This window comes from Myxine glutinosa, chromosome 13, assembly GCF_964187855.1.
Source record: "Myxine glutinosa chromosome 13, kmMyxGlut1.1, whole genome shotgun sequence".
NCBI classification, from domain to species: domain Eukaryota; kingdom Metazoa; phylum Chordata; class Myxini; order Myxiniformes; family Myxinidae; genus Myxine; species Myxine glutinosa.
Genome location: NC_136273.1, coordinates 29736629 through 29757032, shown reverse-complemented (window position 1 = coordinate 29757032; position 20404 = coordinate 29736629). Strand labels below are relative to the sequence as shown.

Below are 20404 nucleotides of genomic sequence, written 5' to 3'. Positions count from 1 at the left end.
TAAAGTACGATTTTGCTGCTTATCATAGAAAACCAAATTCCTTGTTTGTGTCAAAGAAAAGTAAATTTGCGGTTTGTGTTGTCGAAGAAAAGTGAAGTTTACGTTGGTGGTGATTGAATTCCAGGTGTCGCATGAATGAATGACCATTTTTAAGGCCATTTTTCCCTGCTAGAGCAGGGGTTAGCCTTGCGGGCCCAATGACAATCATGGTTCCCTGTTTGAGGCAATGTTTTTATGGCCGGATGCCCTTCCTGACACCAACCCTTACTCGCCTCTTACGATGCGCAGGGACACGGTGTACCTATTCTAAATCGGGGTACACACCGGGATCATTCATCCCAGCAAGCAGGTACTCAACAGCAATCATTCACTCAATCAGCATCATAACATATAATTGAATAATTAGTTGTATTTCTATATCTGAGCATAATTTAAACTGATATATCATTGCCATCTATTCCACTCATCGTTCAAATCAGATTATCTCCATACATTGACTGCCTTCTCCTTATTCTTATATTACTGGTGTTAATATTTACTTAAATGAATCAAAAATAAATAAATGAAAAATCACTCATAGAGCGACACTTGGCAAAAGAGAACAAAGTTGAATGGCACTCAGTAGAGCATCCTTTTGACCTCACAAATAATTGGTGGTTGAATTAAGTGACCTGATATGCAAATCGTCTTCAAATTTGAAGTTAATCGGATGTAAATTGACAATTTTAGAAATTTGGCCTATGTTGACCTTTTGGCCTATGTTGACCTCAAAAATATTTGGTGGTTGGTTTCAATAAGGTGATATGAAAATCTTATTCAGATTTCAAGTCAATCGGATGAAAATTGAGGATTTTAGAAATTTGAAAAGGTTGTTGACCTTTTGGCCTATGTTGACCTTTTGGTATTGCTCCCCTCAACTGCCCCCTGTGATCAGGGTTGGAGTTTGTAATTTGGTCAAGGTACAGTCACAATGGCACATGCATTATGAAGAAACCCTACTTTTTTGAATTGTATTATGGGATGTTTCACATCGACCAGTGAATGTTATCAGACAGGACAGCCAGTTTTACATCCCCTCCAAAGGACGGAGCACTTGGTAATGCAACAACCGCCTGGAGAAGCACCATGATGACAATTTATAGTCAGGCTGGAAATGGAACCCAGGCTAGACATCCAAAAGGCGCATGCACTCTATGAGCTAGCAAGTCAACCCAAAAGGAATGGTGAGAAGCAATAAGTAAGGTGCGACCTTTAACTGTTTGAGTTCTGAATTTATCCAGTATACAATACAAAAATATGGTATTTATTTTCAAGCAAACTGAATAAAACGTCTGTGTTGTTTATAAAGGCAACCAGAGGAGGCAACCAGAGGAACAAACATTGAAATAGAAACAAACAATGCCCCAACGCATAAATGCCCCAAAGTTTGGGAATTCCCCAAAGCTGCCGAATGTCCACCATGTTCATTGGTTGTGCAGTGATACACGTCACAGTTGATTAGATATTACAGGATAATATTTGCCATTATTCAGAACAACCGTGTGGCATTGGACGCGCTTTTGCTTTCAACTTCAGGGGCACAGTGGGGTCTTCGCGATGCAAATGCCAAATCTTTATATTTCTTACCTTTGCGTGATTCCTTTTTCGCCCATAATCTTGAATCTCCTGCAGAAAATTCTCCCAATAGCCTTTGCTCGTTGTTCTTCTGAACGGAACCGAACGAGCTATGGAACATGACGCACAGCAATAGAAAGCGAGCAACAAGTTACATCAAAACGGCAACTTGATTAGTTATCAAGATGAAAAATCTATGAACTATCTGTTTTCATATGACCCTATACATATGATAAACTTTTAAGTTCACACATTATATACTCTGGATGGCTAGGATAACTTAAAGGTATCGCACTTACCTATAATCTGTCTCATCTTGGTTTGATTGTCGATTAGACTAAAATTTGTCAGGAAGGTGTTTCGCATGCAGGGTATTGACTGCTGGTGGGTGCTAAATATCCCATACATTGCTTTAGGATGTTGAGTAGGTATGTTTCTATCACCAGAACACTGTCATATTTCAAAAAACCCACCAAAATCAGCTCCAGTCGAATGTCAGGCCTGACCAGCCAGTTCATGTAAGACTTGAGCCAATCCCGATGCCAACCCCATGGGACCTTACATAAGAAGATCCGTTACGCTCATGATCTCACAAGAGAAACAGGTTTGCAATGTCTTTCATTGATCCGAATCTTCTTTCCATGCAACCAAAAATATGCAGTTGCTGTGATTTTGTAAGATGTGTGATGCAGATCAGTGTCATACACAGTATAAGGTTTACCTTGGTATAAGTGGTTATTAAGATAAAAGAGGTCATCAGGTGGTGTCAGAACATTCCAGCACACTGGTGGCTTTCAACTAATGATTGCATTATATTATAACACCAAAGGTGTCACGGTGTGTGCTGTTCATCGAAGCATGACTGCTGTGTCACCTGTTTCCCATTCCCATCTGAGCACTTAGGCTGACTACTGAGATCCCAGGTTCAAATCTCACATACTGTGTTGTTTTGTACAATGTCGACTCACATCGTGGCAATTCATGAAAATTAACATTGTTTCGATCTTCCTCTCGTGTGTGCATATCTTGGAAATAATTTCAAGTGTTTGTGCATTTGTTTCTTACTCTTCACAGCCGAACAGGAGCATCTAGAGGCCCCAAATTTTGGATGTTAGTACTTCAGAATCTGTGGAAGGTTATAAGCTACCACATGCATTGGCCATTTTGAAGCAACCAAAAGCCACTACAAAATGTGTATATTGGAATGTGTGGTCAGATCGTGCTGACTGGCAAACCCGTAACATTTGGTGTCAGGGATCTTTTGGACCCCCTGACTCGGTAACACTCAAAATTTTATAACGGTGAATAGCAAGGTTGGAAATTCTAAATAAAACAACTATGTCTAACAAAAACGGGCAGGACCATGTGCGTTTAGAGGAAGTGGAGGAAGCTGCAACTAAGAGTGATATTGTAGAGGAGGGAGCAGTAGGGGGCGCAGCAAAGGCACCCACAGCGAAAAGTGATCCCCACTCTCTTCTCCCGGAAAACACAGCAGTGTGTGTGTGTGTGTGTGTGTGTGTGTGTGTGTGTGTGTGTGTGTGTGTGTGTGTGTGTGTGTGTGTGTGTGAGAGAGAGAGAGAGTGTTAAAATCACCTTATTGCAGCACGCAGTCTGGAGTTGGTGTCGAGAAACTGCCAGGTCAGCAATCCATCCATGGCCTGCAGTGGGAAACCTTCGAGCCACTTCAAAAATCATTCTGAACCGACAAATACCACAAAGGAAAACAATATGCTTAGACATCACGCATCACATAAAATGCTCGCTACATCCAGAGTATCAATGTATTTGACCAGTCACTCAATGGTATTGCCATCAACAGTTATCCTTTTGCTAAAAAAAGAAGATTTGCCAAAATTTTAAGTGAATTCTTAAATGTTGCCTTAACCTCCACCTTAAAATAGACATGGTCAAGGCTTTCAAAAGAGTGAAATTGCACAGGATAAAAAGGTAACGGATTGACAATAGGGCCACATTTTGGACTCAACAAGTAGGAAAATGAATAAGGAAATAAGAATGAGAAATGAGAATGATAAATAAGAATGGAAATAAGAATAAAAATGAATAATTTCTTATTCATTCATTCTGAATGAATAAGAAATAGGAGTGGAGGAGAGGGGAAAAAACACATTAACCTTTAAGTAAGAGGATTGGTTTAGGTCGGTTTAATGAAGATAGAAAGGATTGCAAGGAGGGATAGGGAGTGGCATGCTTGAAGCTCTGGAAGGAAGAGTGGGATTAAACAGTCTCAGGAAAGAGGTTTCAAAAACAGGTGAAAAGAGGAGGAAATGGGTGAAGACGTGCAGTAAGTCTGGATTTTGGGATCTCAACCATGAAACGGCTGTTAGAAGAATGTGTGCATCTCAGAGGAGCTGGGAAGGGTCAGAGAGATAAGAAAACAGGGGAGGCTCAACCGAAAGCTACAAAAATGGTTTGCATCTTCCGAGGTGTAGATATCGTTTACGAGTTGTATTTCAGGACTTATACAACACAACAACAACAGGCATTTTAAGGCCATTGTCCCTGCTAGGGCAGGGGTTAGCCTCATTTCAGGACACACACACACACACACACACACACACACACACATATATATATATATATATATATATATATATATATATATATCCTTGACTTCCATTTCCTATTTAGCATCTCAGGACGGAACTAGGCCAGTACTTTCGGTATGCAGAGGCCTACTATATTTGAGAGATATCATTGGATCGATAAAGTTCCCTATTGGCACTACACGAAAGCTTCTTTCAAAACCTAATTAATCTCATTTCAATTGACAACAATGAATAATGCAATAACTAAAGAACCATATCTTCTCACCTATGCAATATGTCATGGCCTTTGATCGTGCAGAGTGCTGGATTGCAGGCAAAATCCTCTGCCCAGTTGTGGTGTTCCTCATGATGGTGTTCATCCTTATGATGGTGTTCATCCTTATGATGGTGCTCATCCTTATGATGGTGCTCGTCATGATCATGTTCAGCTTCCACATGGTGATGCCCAGAGTAGGGAACGGGTTCCCGATCTCGGAGATTGTCAAAACAGGTGGAGGCCTCATCTTGGCTCATATGGCAGCATTTGTAAAATTTTGGGTGCTTGACCACTCCCGGATGCAAGCAGAGGAGGTCTTTCAAAGTAGAGCTCTGAGAGGAGAGAATTTTCTCCATGGGTTAGCAAAGACGTGTACCTAACAAGAGTGTTCAAGCTCATGGCAATTTTAAGCGTCGATGGTGGGCACGCATCTCCTTTGAGAAACTTATTTTAATATAATAAATGTTAAAACTGAAAAACCAAAACATTGTGACAAAGTTGAGCCAATGCCACCTGACCTAAATACCGAGAGTACATCATGATCATGCAAAGCCAGGAGAATCATCTCAAAGAAAAACATGGACTTTCATCCTAATGTCAATATGCATGGCCATACAATAAGTGTCTGTTGTTTCTGCGTTGAGAATTGTATCCATAAAAAAGTTTAAATAATCGTGACAAAGCTAAACACATGCCATAGTCCGAAGACCAAACATGGTGGAGTTTCCGACCAGACAAAAATCAAATCAGGTGTTTGATGTAGAAAGGTAAAAAGGACGTAATCCAAACATTCGGACAAAGCTAGTAACATGTATAGACTGTAAAGACAAAGCAAAAGACCAAAGAAGACAGTCATACAAAGACTAAAACTAATACACATGCACCTTGACCCCAAAACCAAAATACATTGTCATACAAGCAATGGCGTTGCTGTTTCTCCATTCAAGCATCACGAGCAATATATTGATCTTAAAATGAAGCGCTCATAGGAAAACACATCTGTTAATTGAGACTACCTAACATGTAGGGTATCGGAAAGTAAAGCGATGTAGGATCTCTCGTTTCCGAAGCCCAACGCATCATCAGTGACATAATTTTACCCCAAAATGGATTGACCCACCATTTGAGAGATGGAGCAGAAAATCAATTTGAAAAAAATCCTGAGCTCAACAGGATGTGAAAGAAATTTCTTCTTCCTCTTCTTCTGGTTAGGTTAGTATATCCTTCGATTCTGAAGATTCTGGCAGATCAACCTGTGGTTGTTTGCCCGTGCTCTATCTTTTGCAAATGCTCAGCGTCAAGCAAGTTAGCGGCATGTACCATTTTTAAAGTCTTATAGCATGACTCATTCAGGGTTTGAACCACCCACCTCCCAGACTCAGAGCGGACGCTCGAACATTTACACCACCAAGTGGTGTTTGTAGTGTTTACACGTCTCAGAATGAGGTAATATATACATAGCATATAAGTGGTTATGGTTTCTGATGTGGTACAGGCCCCGTGTAGATCTCTCGTATTTTTTAAATTATTATCTGTAGTCCGAGTGGTATTGTAGTGCTTACCTTACGGAGAGTGCAGGTATGTTCGCAGCAGTGACTAAGCATTTTGACAAATGTCTGAGCCAACTTTAATGCCTCTTCAAATTCCAGCTCACCTGCACGCTGAGCTATACGCATCACAATCCTGCGGAACAGAGACAGTTATGAATAGGGATCTGTATATGCCATTGTGGATAAGAGAGGAAATATTACTTTAAACTGCTCCATGCAAGATTACAATAACATCGAAAATGATCATACTATGAAGCAGAAAATGACCTAATTATGAAGTTGTTTTCATCTCAAGTCTTCTTTAACAGTACAAAACCAAAGCTTCCAACCATGCACATACAGGTCCAAAAAGAAACGTGTGGTTAGTAAGATAAGATGGCATGTGATTGGACAATACACGACTTTCAAAATGATGTAATCTGCCCCAGAATATGCCCCAAATATGGTAAGATAAATGCCCCAGAATGATCGATGCGCATGCACAGAAAACCCGAGCAACGAAGTCCATCGAGGAGGCCGATTGTATATCGTGCGTGCCAGGTAAGGATTTTTTTAACCTAAGATGGCTCACAAAGCTTCTGAAAGAAGCTGAAAATACTTAGAAAATGAAAGCGTTGGAAAACTTTCTGATCAACTCGTCCAAAAAGTTTATATCTTTCAGCCAGTACTACAAAAAAAACAACAACCCCCCAACGATGTGGGCCCATGCAAGGCCTGTGGATGGGTAGTAGACGGCGCATTCTACCCAACCGCCCAGATCATCCATGTGACTGAGTGGACTTTGAACCTTGCGGGATTACCTCGTGTGAACATGGCAGGCTTGGTGATTTATTTAATGGACTTCTTCGATTGGAAAACCGATGCCATCATTACCAACATTCAGCAAGACCTCCCAGAGGGAGGCACCATGTCTGGTTTGTTTAGTTGCTCCTTAACACTGATGGGAAGGTCATATCTGGGGCTTGTCGATGTACAGTTAAGTTTAAAATGATGATATTTGCTATTAACCATGTTTGGGAGGAGGGGTTGGGGATGGTGTGAGTGGGAGCTGTATGGGCTGTGAATGCCGTTGTAAATATATACAGTATTTCGTTTGGTTCCAGGCGACAAGATAAATTTTACTAGATTTTTGCATGTGTTGGTAAAATGAGAAGTGTCCGTCCATGTGTATGTGTGTTATATCCAGCTTGTATCAACAGGAAATGGTACAAACCTGGCACGTCTCATCTGTGGATATTTCTCGTATGCCTATATATTTCCGTGAGTGCAAGATTACATTTCAGTGAGTGCAAGAAACATGGGAATTCTGAATTCTTCCGGATTACTTGTAGTAAGTTAGCCTAATCAACTCAGGGAATCATAACGATCATTTTGGTTTGTATTCAGGAACAGAACGATTTTGATTAACCATTTTGAAATTGCCACTCTTTCGTTTAAATCCTGAAGATTATGTTTAAAAAATGATTCGAATCAGATTTTGTGCGAGCAACAGCAGGTTAAAAGTGCTCGTCAAGCAGAACCGAGTCACTGTAAACACACACAATGTGTGTGCAAAAGGCCACATTTAGCATTCATCCGTCATATCGAAATTTCGAAAATAGCCCTTGCTTGAGAGGTGGGAGGGCTGAAGGGAGGGAGGTGTGAGAAATTTAGCAGGCATAAGGCAACTTTCAGGCCCCCCTGTAGAAGGAAGGCCAAGGATATGGACATGGGCTCGACTTCCTGTTTCATGGTTGCTCGGATAATCCAAAATTATTTGAGTTATTTTAATGGTATTCAAAAGTTCATTGAGTTGAAGAAAACTAACAAGGAGAGGTCATGCACAATATTGGCGATAAGACCATGCGCATGTCATTATCGAGTGAGGGAATGATGTTGGTAAATACCTTCAGCTGTTTTCATCGCTTGCATGAAATAAAGAATCCAAAATTGCTATTAGCAATATTATATTAAATACATAAAAGAGTAGTATCACAAACCTCAGTGGGATGATATTATCAAGCTTTTCACAATTTTGAACACACTGCTATACTTACCTGTGGGGATGAGGATGTAATTTATGTAAAAGACTGATCATAACTTACTCGACTCAATCGTGATGATACAAAGGAAAGGCAGAGGTCATGACGAACCTGGCAGTGTATCTTTCCGGTCCAAGCTCTTCTAATTCGTGACATGATTCTTGTCCTTTCTTCAGAGCTTCTTCATACAGATGTTTCACATCTGCTTTCTGATTGCGAAAATAAACATCTTTAGGTCCCCTTGCCAGAGATACTGTTAACTTCCTGAAACCTGAAACAGGCACTATGAGTACACAGTACGACATACATTCTTTGCTTTTTCTCAGCTTTATATGTTGTAACTGGCTGGTACCCGACTACTTATAGTGAACCCAAGTTCCTGTTGGTCCATGAAAGAAAGCAAACATTTACCCTCGCCAGAGAGGGTATTGCATTTGGGTCCGTTTGTCCGCACAGAACGTGAGTATGCTTTTCTCTGCAACCGTTGGTCCGATTGACACGAAATTCAAGGATGGGGTCCCCACACCCCGTTCTCCCCCATTATCACCCATCCCACTCTGAGCAATAAGAAAGTGCCAAATTTTCACAAAGAGTGGGCCAGTTGGTCCAGTGGACCAAATTGTCATTGGTCTTCACACCCTTGTTGCATACCTGCCTGCTGTTCTGACTGAGCTTTAGCTTGCCTTTTACCAATCCCAGATGCGCTTGTGCCAGGGCAGGGGAGTACACATCCATTATTATTATTCGCAAGTGAAGTGACAAACTATTATTGTTGTTAATATTATCAGTATTAATTAATATATACTGTGTTACAATGTTGGAGCCTGGTGTTGGCTTAACGGTTAAGGTGGCTGGCTTAAGATCTTGAGTTTGAGCCCCTGTCATGTTGTTGATGAACACCAGGTGGGTTGACTCAGCCTGCCATCCTTCTGAGGTCGGCAAAATGAGTACCGGCTTACTGGGAAGAATGAGCCATTCAAGTATCCTGCGTTGGAGTGGCGACCCGTCCAGAATTATGCCCACATTGCCCAGGAAACTGCTTCGGCAGTCCGATGCATCTGAAGATGCAAAAGGAATGGTCTTCTTCTTGTCACAATGTTATCACTCGTTTTGATATTTATTTTGTAATTGGAATACCATGCCATGGAAGGACCTATTTATTAAACTGCTCTATACACCTTAAAATGGCGCATGTTTAGAAACATGGGAATTCTTCCGGATTATTTTTTATTAAATTAGCCTAATCAACTCAGGAGATCATAACGATCATTTCGGTGTATCACATTCCACATCGGAAAGCTTCAATAGAACTCCACTAAAAAACATGCCACACAAACACACACCTTGTCCATTTATAGTCGATGCATGTCCCTTCAATAATGCACCGCAGTTTGTGATTGAACTTTACTCGATTCTCCAATATTCACCAAAACAATACAGAAAATGTAGAGCCATTGCTAGAAAAAGAAAATTTATATTATAATAGGAATGTAATGACTCCAGATTCATTTGACATCTTGAGTTTATCGAGCCCATTGGATTGGGCTCGATAAACAACATACTCTTGCTATAACTAGTAGAAATGTTTTTACTTGCTAGCCCTAACATTGAAAGTGGTGCTAAAAATTAGATCACTTCGGCCATTCTCAAGTTATAGACCTATTACAGATTTGACCTTCGACCTTTGACCCCAAAATCTAATCACTTAATCTTCACAACATTATATATACACCTGTACTGAGTTTGAATTGGATCACTTCAGCCATTCTCAAGTTATAGACCTATTGCAGACTTTTAACTTTGACCTCTTGACCCCAAAATCGAATCGGTTCATCCGTACATCATTGTTCATAAGTGCACCAAATTTGGTCAGAATCCTATCACTGGTTCACAAGTTAGCGGTGTAATAGTATTTTTTTACCTAACATGACCTCTGACCTTTGCCCTTTGACTTTGTGACCCCAAAATCTAATCAGTCCATCTTTACCTCATTATACCTACCTGTGCCAAGTTTGACTAAGATCCCTTTAGCCGTTCTCAAGTTATCGTGGGAACGAAAACCTATCACGGACGGACGGACTGATGGACAGCCGGACGGACAACCTAAAATCATAATGCCACGGGCGACTTCATCGGCGGAGGCATAAAAATGAAGCAACCTCTGGAACATTCTGTAAGTTAGTGGAAAGTTTGAACCAATTTATTGATCCCAACAAGTCATTTACAAAATGCAAGAAGATTCCTTGAGAAGGGAGGATTAAGACGTCATGTCGGGTCTACTCTTTATGGTCTGTAGACTGAGGGCTGATTGAGCTGGAGATCATGAATGCCCAATCGGTGGATAACCCATGGTTGGGTGATCTACAAACATCTTCACACTTGTGTGTATCAAGCTTGTTTTTTTATCGACACACACATGCGAGTATTTTGTATTCAAAGCATCGAAGGGATCAATTTCTCCAAAACTCTTTAAATACTCTTATCATCCTGAGGGAAAACCTAGTAAGTCACGAGCTGTTCCAATGTGACTTTCGCGACTTTTCCTTCAGACACCACAACTGATCTCAAGTACACATCACTAAACTAAGCATACTTACAATATTATCCTTTTGCAGGATATATAATTAATTACATTCTAAAGCATACAGTAAGACATCATACCACAGTACCGTACCTTTTGTTGAATACAGGCAGTCTTGTCATCTTTGTCACAGCATTCTTCTGCCGCATGTGTGATAATGGAAGAAAGAAGGATGATTTGTCGAGGTAAAGAGTTTTCAAGGAGAGGCGAGATATGATGCAACACCCTAAGGAAAGACAACCAGAAGTGAGGTCATTTTGCTATTTGCAATAGTCCCTTCTTTGTAGCTTCCCTACAAGTACGGAGCAATTACTCACCTCCTCTGGAAGTCGCTCGTGTGATTGCTGAATTTGTTGCACAATTCCTCTGGATTAATGGCCTCGAGGGCTCCTTTTGCAACGTATTTGACCTTTGGTTTAATTCGCCAGAAGCAGTTGGGACGGTCTTTTGGCTCTTTCTCACAACACTTCACCAGTTCTGGAGATTTTGCTTTGACTTCTTCATTGCCACAGATTTGTACAGTAAGTTTCATCCTCTAAACCAGGTAAAGGAAACAGTGTGTTATAATCAAGCAATTCAGTTATATTATGTCAAGGAGCTTCAAGCAGTGTTGAAAACCTCATCAGAATGAAAATTATGAAATTTAAACAAAAACAGCATCATTGGTTTCTTGTTGGTTGAGTCACCGGATGTGATTCTTCTACACCACATGGGTAACCATGCAGTTTTACCGGGTTTTTTTTTGTATACAGAATCGAGGCTCGTGAAAGAGCCAACATTTATCACACAAAATCAAACAGACACACAAAGTATATGATAAGGGGAGCGGTAGACAAGATGGGGAGAAAAGGGGAAGCACACAAACACACACAAACATCTGTGGGAGGGAGAGGGCTGGGGGGGAGGAGGCGTGGGAAGGGGCGGGGGGGGGTGGGAGAAGTATAAAAGCCACGGGGATTGACCGGCAGAGATTTAACTTGCGTATGCAACATACCAGCTATCCCCCGCTATATAATTGTCCAGTCGCGTCCAACGACACGCGGAGCTGTTTGCCGGGTTTCGCCTCGACCCCAAAGTGTGGACCGGAGCGCGCGCTTGGAGCCAGACCTCAATGCCTACCATCTGCGCCTGGACCCTTCTCTGCCTTCCCATACCATCCCTGCCATTCCATCCTTTCGTGTAAGTGTGTTTGTTCTGTGCTGGGCGTTTGATAAGTTAAGCCTGTATAAGCTTGCCCTGTGTCTGCTTCTTCTTCTTCCCTTGTACATGCCCCTTCTTTTGTTTCCTCTTCGGGTTTTTGTACGTAGTAAATAAATCTTTGTTCTCCCTTTACTTTGGTTTCCTCTCTTATTCGATCGCTTTCGTGATTTCTGTCAATTGAGTACCTGTGGCACGATTTCAGCCAACGCTTTATAATCGGGTTAGTAATTGCTAACGGCTCGGATTCCGGATTGCTAAACCGCTCGGCAAAATACCATCTTGTCCGGGATTCGAGCGGTACTTGTCTCCCTGTTTTGCGGAGGGATTGATAAAGGTATTCGGGCTAATACCTGGACCAATAACCCTGATCAATCCCCCCCGCAAAGGAAGGTTACAAGTACCAGGACCGGCGGAGACGGCCAGCTTAACAGGACAAGGGGATTAACCCCCGCCTTGCTAACGGGAGTGCCGTCCCCCGGTTCCGTAACAATATATATATATATATATATATATATATATATATATATATATATATATACATATATATATACATATACATATACATATATATATACATATACATATATATATACATATACATATATATATACATATATATATACATATATATATATACATATATATATATATATATATATATATATATATATATATATATATATATATATATATATATATATATAAAAATAATGTACCCTTTCTTCCAGTTTCCAGTTCACCCCATTGTGTGATTATTGATTATTTTCCCCCTATTGCTCTACTCTTACGCAAGTTTTTTTTCCATGACTTTTGATAATCAACGATTTTTAGGAGTTTCACAAGAAGGAAATTGTTGGAAGAACATGAACATGGATGGAGGGACTGATGATGGACATATAAAAAAGATGGAGGTAGCAAGACCTGAGGAGAGGCATACAAAACAGAGAGGCCACCAACCCTGTGTTGAGGGAGCAACAGACCAATGTGCATCTGCTTTTTCATTGAAAATCCCAATTGTATTCAAAGCTTTAGATTAAACAGCATCCACAAAAGCTGGTGTGCCAGTCTTTAGGGAAGAGCAGTACTACATTAATGTATGGACAAAGGCCTTGCAAAATGTAAGACTTTCAGATTTACTAAGGCAGTACTTGGCACGACGTAGGTTTCCCATTGTGTGGCTGGCTCTGAAGGCCAGTTTTGGCATACGATTCACCCAGGAGAGATCGTATCTGGTGGTGTGGTGGAAAGGTTTGAGAGGCTGACCTTTTTCCAGCGGGTTAATTGTAAAACTAGATCGGTCAAAAATAGCTTGACAATCCCTCTGAAGAGCCGACTTGAGAGTACAATATTTGTCTGGATTGAAGGAGATTTCCAAGTGTTGGACTAGTATCTGATCGATTCCAGGTCAGCAGATATCGGCGGGATGTGCAATTGTATGGTGTATCGCAGAGACACCTGTAAAGAAGAAAAGATGTACAGGAGGACAAGGACTGAACCTAAGACTTGTCGTAGAGCACTGTGGCTGATACAGGAAGAGGATATTACCTTTCTTCTTTATGGATATACATTTGAATATATATGGCCCCAAAACCTCCCTTTATGTACCAAATACTTTCCTATATTTCTACAATGTTTTTTTTCAAGGTTAATGGAAGAGCTGGAATACCGAATGGATCAGGATGCAACAGAACAAAAGGAACAATAAAGAGAGAGAGGGGGCAGTGGGTCACCAACAGCAGAGTTTGAAGGACAAAATAAAGGGAAACTTGGACAAACAATGGGTATGTGGAGGAATGAGGGGGAGGGGACGATGCCTGGGATGGACAAGATGGATATATAGCAACAAACTCAGGAAGGAAAAAGTGGAATTTCAAAGCCAGTGGGCTTGGGATATGGGGTTAACGAGGGTAGAAAATATCATGGTTTTGAATGGGGATCTGAGATGGTGATAAACAGCTGTCTTGAAGACCTGCAGGAAATAGTGAGATAGAAGAGAATGTGAAAATTGTTTCCAAAGGTGGGGAAAAAATGAGTGGAGGTGAGCAGCGATTCTGTTTTTTGGGAGTTTCACCAGAAGTGGGTTGATGGTGGACCACGTTCACCCTGCAGAAACCTGGAAGGGACAAAGCACAAAAAGAGCAGAGTTTGCTCAGCTTCATCACGGGTGATTAAAATAATCTTGAAGGCCTTGGCTTCCATGGCAACAACCTAAGCAAGATGTGAGGCAGGTGAGACAGCCCAGAAAGGAGAGCAGTACTCCATCAAGCTGTGGATGAAGGCATTTTAGGTGGATCGGAGTTCAGGTGTGCCGAGGAAGAACTTTGTATGATGCAGGATGCCCAGTTGTTGACTGGCTTTGGAGGCAAACTTTGGAATGTGATTTGCCCAAGAAATATCATGGCTCATATTTAGACCCAGGAGTTTGAATGAGTGAACTTTCTCAAGAGGATTGTTAAGAAAGTAGATCGGAGGGCTTGCAACACTGCCCTTTCGGAGAGAGATAGTGAGAGTGTGAGATTTGTCAGGAGTATATATATTCCAAGTGTTTGACCAGCTTGTAATTTTTTTCAAGGTCTAAAGAGAGTGAAGAGGCCGCAACCTGCCTACCTGAAGTATGAGGGACGTCACGGCAGCGGGTGGTGTCCACATCAAATATATAAAGGGGATAGATAGATGAAGGGGATAAAATAGATAAAGGGGATGCTTATGGAGAGCATAACAACATGCTCCCCATTTACTTGGAGAACATGTTGTTATGCTCTCCAAATAAATTAATTGCTTTTCAGCATATAGCTCTTTGTAAAATCCTTGGTTTTCTGAAACCTCCCTTTTCGCAGACTTCTTTTTCCCCATACTTCATAAAACTCCCTTTTTTTTTTTTTGTAATTCCTGCAACTCCTCTTTCCCACCTTCTCATGAAAGCAGTTTTCCTCAGCACCATCCATGCAGCATTCTTCTGCAATGCTTCCGGCCTTCTGTACCAGAAGGTGCAGTTTTTCGAATGGCACTTGATGCAGATGCCGAGATACTCTCACGAAAATGCTAAATCAGGAAAACGAAAAAAAAAACATAATAAAAGTTAAAAACACAGAATAAATAGACTTCATAAATAAATAAAAAGCAGTCAATGGACTTGTAATGTGAGTACTCACTGTCTTCTAGCATAGTCAAAATCAATGTTAAATTATTTTAAATAATTAAATTAATGTTGATATTTGAACTATGGTACTTTGAAGCATGATTTGGTATGAACAGGTATACATCATGCCAGTGTTTGTGGAGGGAAATATGGGAGAACCACGATACATCTGTTCACGTGCATCAATTTGACACTCCTCACGTTTAATAATACAGGGTGTTCCAAATGTCATCACCCCATTTTAAGTAGCTGTAACTTTTTTTTAAATGTTTTTTTTTTTTTTTCAGATTGTAGAAGATGAACCCCAATAATTTGAAGATGGAATACTATACACCACAACAACGGGCTGCAATCATTATGATGTACGCAAGAAACAGATCTTCGAACGTAGCTGCAAAGAGAATTTCGAAGGCGATATGGTAATCAAAGGACACCAAATGCTCAGACAATTCGATGTTTGGTAGCGCGATTTGAGGAGTCGGGATCAACTAGTGATCGGATACGTACAGGGAGACCCCAAGCAACGGACAGAGCTGAAACTTAACATCTGAGCTGAAATAGCCAATCTATTGGGAGAAACTTCAAGCAGGGTCATGCAAAATGCCACAGAAAGAACGAGAGTTTGCCAGAGCAATGGAGGGGGCCATTTGTTGGACATCATTTTCAAAACATGATTCATTGAAATAAAATAAAATATATTATTTTTTACAATTTCTACAGTTTGTGTTTTTTATAGGTTCAAAAGTTATAAGCAAAACAAATGGAGTGATGACATTTGGAACACTCTGTATATTGAGCAATGAAAGGTTTTTTGTTTTTTTACCCACACCAAAGTAGAGGGTATTGCATTTAGGTACGTGGGTTTGTTTGCCTGTTTGTCTGCACAGAATGTGCTACCATAGGCCACAAAAGCCACCTAGTGGTAGCCAGGAGTACACAACCGAGTTCCTCTATAAAGTACAAGAAGATAAGACCCGTCGCTTTGCTGATGGGAATACCAATGTAATATAGAGATATATTTACGTATGCTTTAAAAGGCAGTGTATAATCAGTAATACTGTTTAATGGGGCGATATATTACTGTTATATGAATAAAATGGAAATGTTGAAAGAAAAAGTATTCAATATAACAAGTATTTTCTGAATCTAATCGATATGAAACGCACCATTAATGTAAGTCAGGAAGAGGATGATAGAGGAAGAGATTTTGTTTTAAACTGTAAATTGAAACCAGCTCATCTATTGCCACCTTACTCAACTACAGCACATCATACTGTTTGAAGATTGCCTAGCATCTGATTGATAAAAAGATGGCGAGCATACGTACAGCGTATAAATCCCCTATTTGTTGACGGATGCACACACGGAGTCTGAGCAACATTTCTATTATACATGCACAATTAGAATGTGAGTACATCGATAAAATATTACAATTAGAATGTGAGTGCATCTATAAAATATTACAATTAGAATGTTATTGCATCTATGAAATATTACAATTAGAATGTGTTACGGATTCGTCACTTCCGTTGTTGTGGTTTTCATCCACTGTAAACTTTTGATTCCATGTATTATTATTATTGTTGTTTGAGGGAAATAGCAATTATTATCATCAAAAGGTAAAAAGGTTAATGTTTTAAATGAAACAGGAACCGGACGGCGACAAGGAGGAAGAGGAGAAAAAGAAGGCGGAGCGAGTGGAGTCGGACAAGAAGCATAGTTGCTTTGCGGTCTGGAGCAAACATTGGCGAGCAAAAGTCACAAGTGAACTTTGGGTTTCCCAGGAAAGGGATTCCTGCGACAGAGTTGTTATCGCTGTGACAGATTAACCTGCGTGTCAGGTTTTGCGATTGATTCCGAAGAGAATCATCGAAGGGCCGTTATGTCTCGAGAACGGGCAGTCGGCCATTTTGACTCACGCGCTTTGCGCATCGAGCAAGGTTTCTTTGCTTCGTCAGCCGTTTTCACCGCTTTCAGACGTATCTGGTGTGTGTGTGTGCAACGTGGCTTTTGAAGATTAATTTGCAGTTCGCCGACTGTGAGCCGTGGAACGTCCCTACCCGAGGGTGTGATTTCCCCGTCGCCTGGAGGGCGCCTTTGGATTTCCCAGTCGCCTTGAGGGTGCCTTTGCACAGCTTTGGCAGCAGGACTGTAACTGCCAACCCAACGGGATTCTGGTCTCGATTGGACATCGTTCTGACGATCACTGGAGCGGATCGACTTTGGCTTGAAGCCGGAATCAACTTTGGCTTGAAGCCGGGAATTAGAGATATTGGGAATCTTCTTCTTTTCGCTCACTTGGAGCACAGTGAGTTACATTGTACGAACCTGATGGTACCATCATAGGAAATATATATTGGTTGTACAATTGATTACTATTGTTGTTGTACTGTTATTCTTGTGTGATCTTAATACAATACTGGTTTGTTTGTAACAATTGGTGAGGCTTCACCATTGATCTTTGGCATACAGAATAACACTTTTTTTTCCTGACGTGACTCCTCTCGGGGCTCGGAGGTACACCGTGACTAGGGGGTTGGGGAGGAGCACGAAGCAAATGTCAGTACCTCTATAAAATATTACAATTAGAATGTGAGTATATCTATAAAGTATGTACAATTAGAATGTGAGTGCATCTATGAAATATTACAATTAGAATGTGAGTGCATCTATAAAATATTACAATTAGAATGTGAGTGCATCGATAAAATATTACAATTAGAATGTGAATACCTCTATAAAATATTACAATTAGAATGTTAGTGCATCTATAAAATATTACAATTAGAATGTGAGTACCTCTATAAAGTATTACAAATAGAATGTGAGTATGTCTAAAATATTACAATTAGAATGTGAGTATGTCTATAAAGTATGTACAATTAGAATGTCAGTACCTCTATAAAATATTACAATTAGAATGTGAGTGCATCTATAAAATATTACAATTAGAATGTGAGTGCATCGATAAAATATTACAATTAGAATGTGAATACCTCTATAAAATATTACAATTAGAATGTTAGTGCATCTATAAAATATTACAATTAGAATGTGAGTGCATCTATAAAATATTACAATTAGAATGTGAGTGCATCTATAAAATATTACAATTAGAATGTGAGTATGTCTATAATGTATGTACAATTAGAATGTGAGTATGTTTATAATGTATGTACAATTAGAATGTGAGTACCTCTAAAATATTACAATTAGAATGTGAGTATGTCTATAAAGTATGTACAATTAGAATGTGAGTGCATCTATAAAATATTACAATTAGAATGTGAGTGCATCTATTAAATATTACAATTAGAATGTGAGTGCATCTATGAAATATTACAATTAGAATGTGAGTGCATCTATAAAATATTACAATTAGAATGTGAGTGCATCTATTAAATATTACAATTAGAATGTGAGTGCATCTATAAAATATTACAATTAGAATGTGAGTGCATCTATGAAATATTACAATTAGAATGTGAGTGCATCTATAAAATATTACAATTAGAATGTGAGTGCATCTATAAAATATTACAATTAGAATGTCAGTACCTCTATAAAATATTACAATTAGAATGTGAGTGTCTATAAAGTATGTACAATTAGAATGTGAGTGCCTCTATAAAATATTACAATTAGAATGTGAGTGCATCGATAAAATATTACAATTAGAATGTCAGTACCTCTATAAAATATTACAATTAGAATGTGAGTGCATCGATAAAATATTACAATTAGAATGTCAGTACCTCTATAAAATATTACAAATAGAATGTGAGTATGTCTAAAATATTACAATTAGAATGTGAGTACGTCTATAAAGTATGTACAATTAGAATGTCAGTACCTCGATAAAATATTACAATTAGAATGTGAGTATGTCTATAAAGTATGTACAATTAGAATGTCAGTACCTCGATAAAATATTACAATTAGAATGTGAGTGCATCTATAAAATATTACAATTAGAATGTGATTGCATCTATAAAATATTACAATTAGAATGTGAGTATGTCTATAAAGTATGTACAATTAGAATGTGAGAACGTCTATAAATTATTACAATTAGATTGTGATTACGTCTATAAATTATTACAATTAGAATGTGATTACATCTATAAAATATTACAATTAGAATGTGAATACCTCTATAAAATATTACAATTAGAATGTTAGTGCATCCATAAATATTACAATTAGAATGTGAGTATGTCTCTAAAGTATGTACAATTAGAATGCGAGTATGTCTCTAAAGTATGTACAATTAGAATGTGAGTACCTCTAAAATATTACAATTAGAATGTGAGTATGTCTATAAAGTATGTACAATTAGAATGTGAGTCCCTCTAAAATATTACAATTAGAATGTGAGTATGTCTATAAAGTATATACAATTAGAATGTAAGTGCATCGATAAAATATTGCAATTAGAATGTCAGTACCTCTATAAAATATTACAATTAGAATGAGAGTACCTCCATAAAATATTACAAATAGAATGTGAGTATGTTTATAAAGTATGTACAATTAGAATGTGAGTGCATCGATAAAATATTACAATTAGAATGTCAGTACCTCTATAAAATATTACAATTAGAATGTGAGTACCTCCATAAAATATTACAAATAGAATGTGAGTATGTTTATAAAGTATGTACAAATAGAATGTGAGTACCTCTAATATATTACAATTAGAATGTGAGTGACGGGTTGTCCCCCCCCTTTGGAACTCAAGAAGAGGCACCTTCGAAGCAGCAAAATGTGGTTTAATACAAAATCAAGCAAACACAATATTGTGGAGCACGTCTTGAAATCGCAAGGCCTTGCCACACCAGACCATGCAAGTCCAAGCCGCCCTGAAATCATTCTGACACAAGATCCTTTATATAATCGAACAAAGCCTAAAAAAGCCTCCGCTGAAGTAATGACCTCAGACAAGAGAGATTAAGTTTAAAGGCACAGATGTGTGAAAATACGATAGTTCTCAGGCTATTCCTCCCAACAACCTGGGCTTTCAAGGACCAGGGATGCATTCCCATAATAAAGTTCAATGGTATTTACTTTTGGCAGTAAAACACATACAAATCAAAGGAACAAATCAAAGGATACATCTTACATCATCCCCTGTTCGAGGTTAACTTACAACTATTCCCATAACTTTCTTCCTTTAGAAGATGCTGAAAAAACGTCTCTCCAAGGTTGGATTTGACCGAGCCATGGAGAACATGTTTTGCAATTGAATCTAGCTTTTTTGAAGCAAGTAAAAGGAAGACACAATTAAATATATATTTCTCAGGTGCCCTGGGTCACGTGGTGCCCCCCATGGTCCCCCATGCCCTGCCCCCGACATGAGTATGTCTAAAATATTACAATTAGAATGTGAGTATGTCTATAAAGTATGTACAATTAGAATGTGAGTGCATCGATAAAATATTACAATTAGAATGTCAGTACCTCTACAGACTATTCC

At 39.2% G+C, this 20404-nt stretch overlaps 1 protein-coding gene across 1 annotated transcript in view; it reads right to left on the bottom strand.

The window, feature by feature from the left end:
• Window positions 1-20404, bottom strand: part of LOC144888625 (uncharacterized) — a 76743-nt gene that overhangs the window by 40782 nt on the left and 15557 nt on the right. Inside the window, exons 3-10 of the mRNA XM_078767230.1 lie at window positions 14699-14831; window positions 10907-11124; window positions 10683-10815; window positions 8120-8217; window positions 6000-6120; window positions 4447-4769; window positions 3208-3310; window positions 1627-1724 (exon numbers count right to left, since the gene is read on the bottom strand). Coding sequence (XP_078623356.1) covers window positions 1627-1724; window positions 3208-3310; window positions 4447-4769; window positions 6000-6120; window positions 8120-8217; window positions 10683-10815; window positions 10907-11124; window positions 14699-14831 — 1227 coding nt within the window. The remainder of the gene's footprint in view (window positions 1-1626; window positions 1725-3207; window positions 3311-4446; window positions 4770-5999; window positions 6121-8119; window positions 8218-10682; window positions 10816-10906; window positions 11125-14698; window positions 14832-20404) is intronic.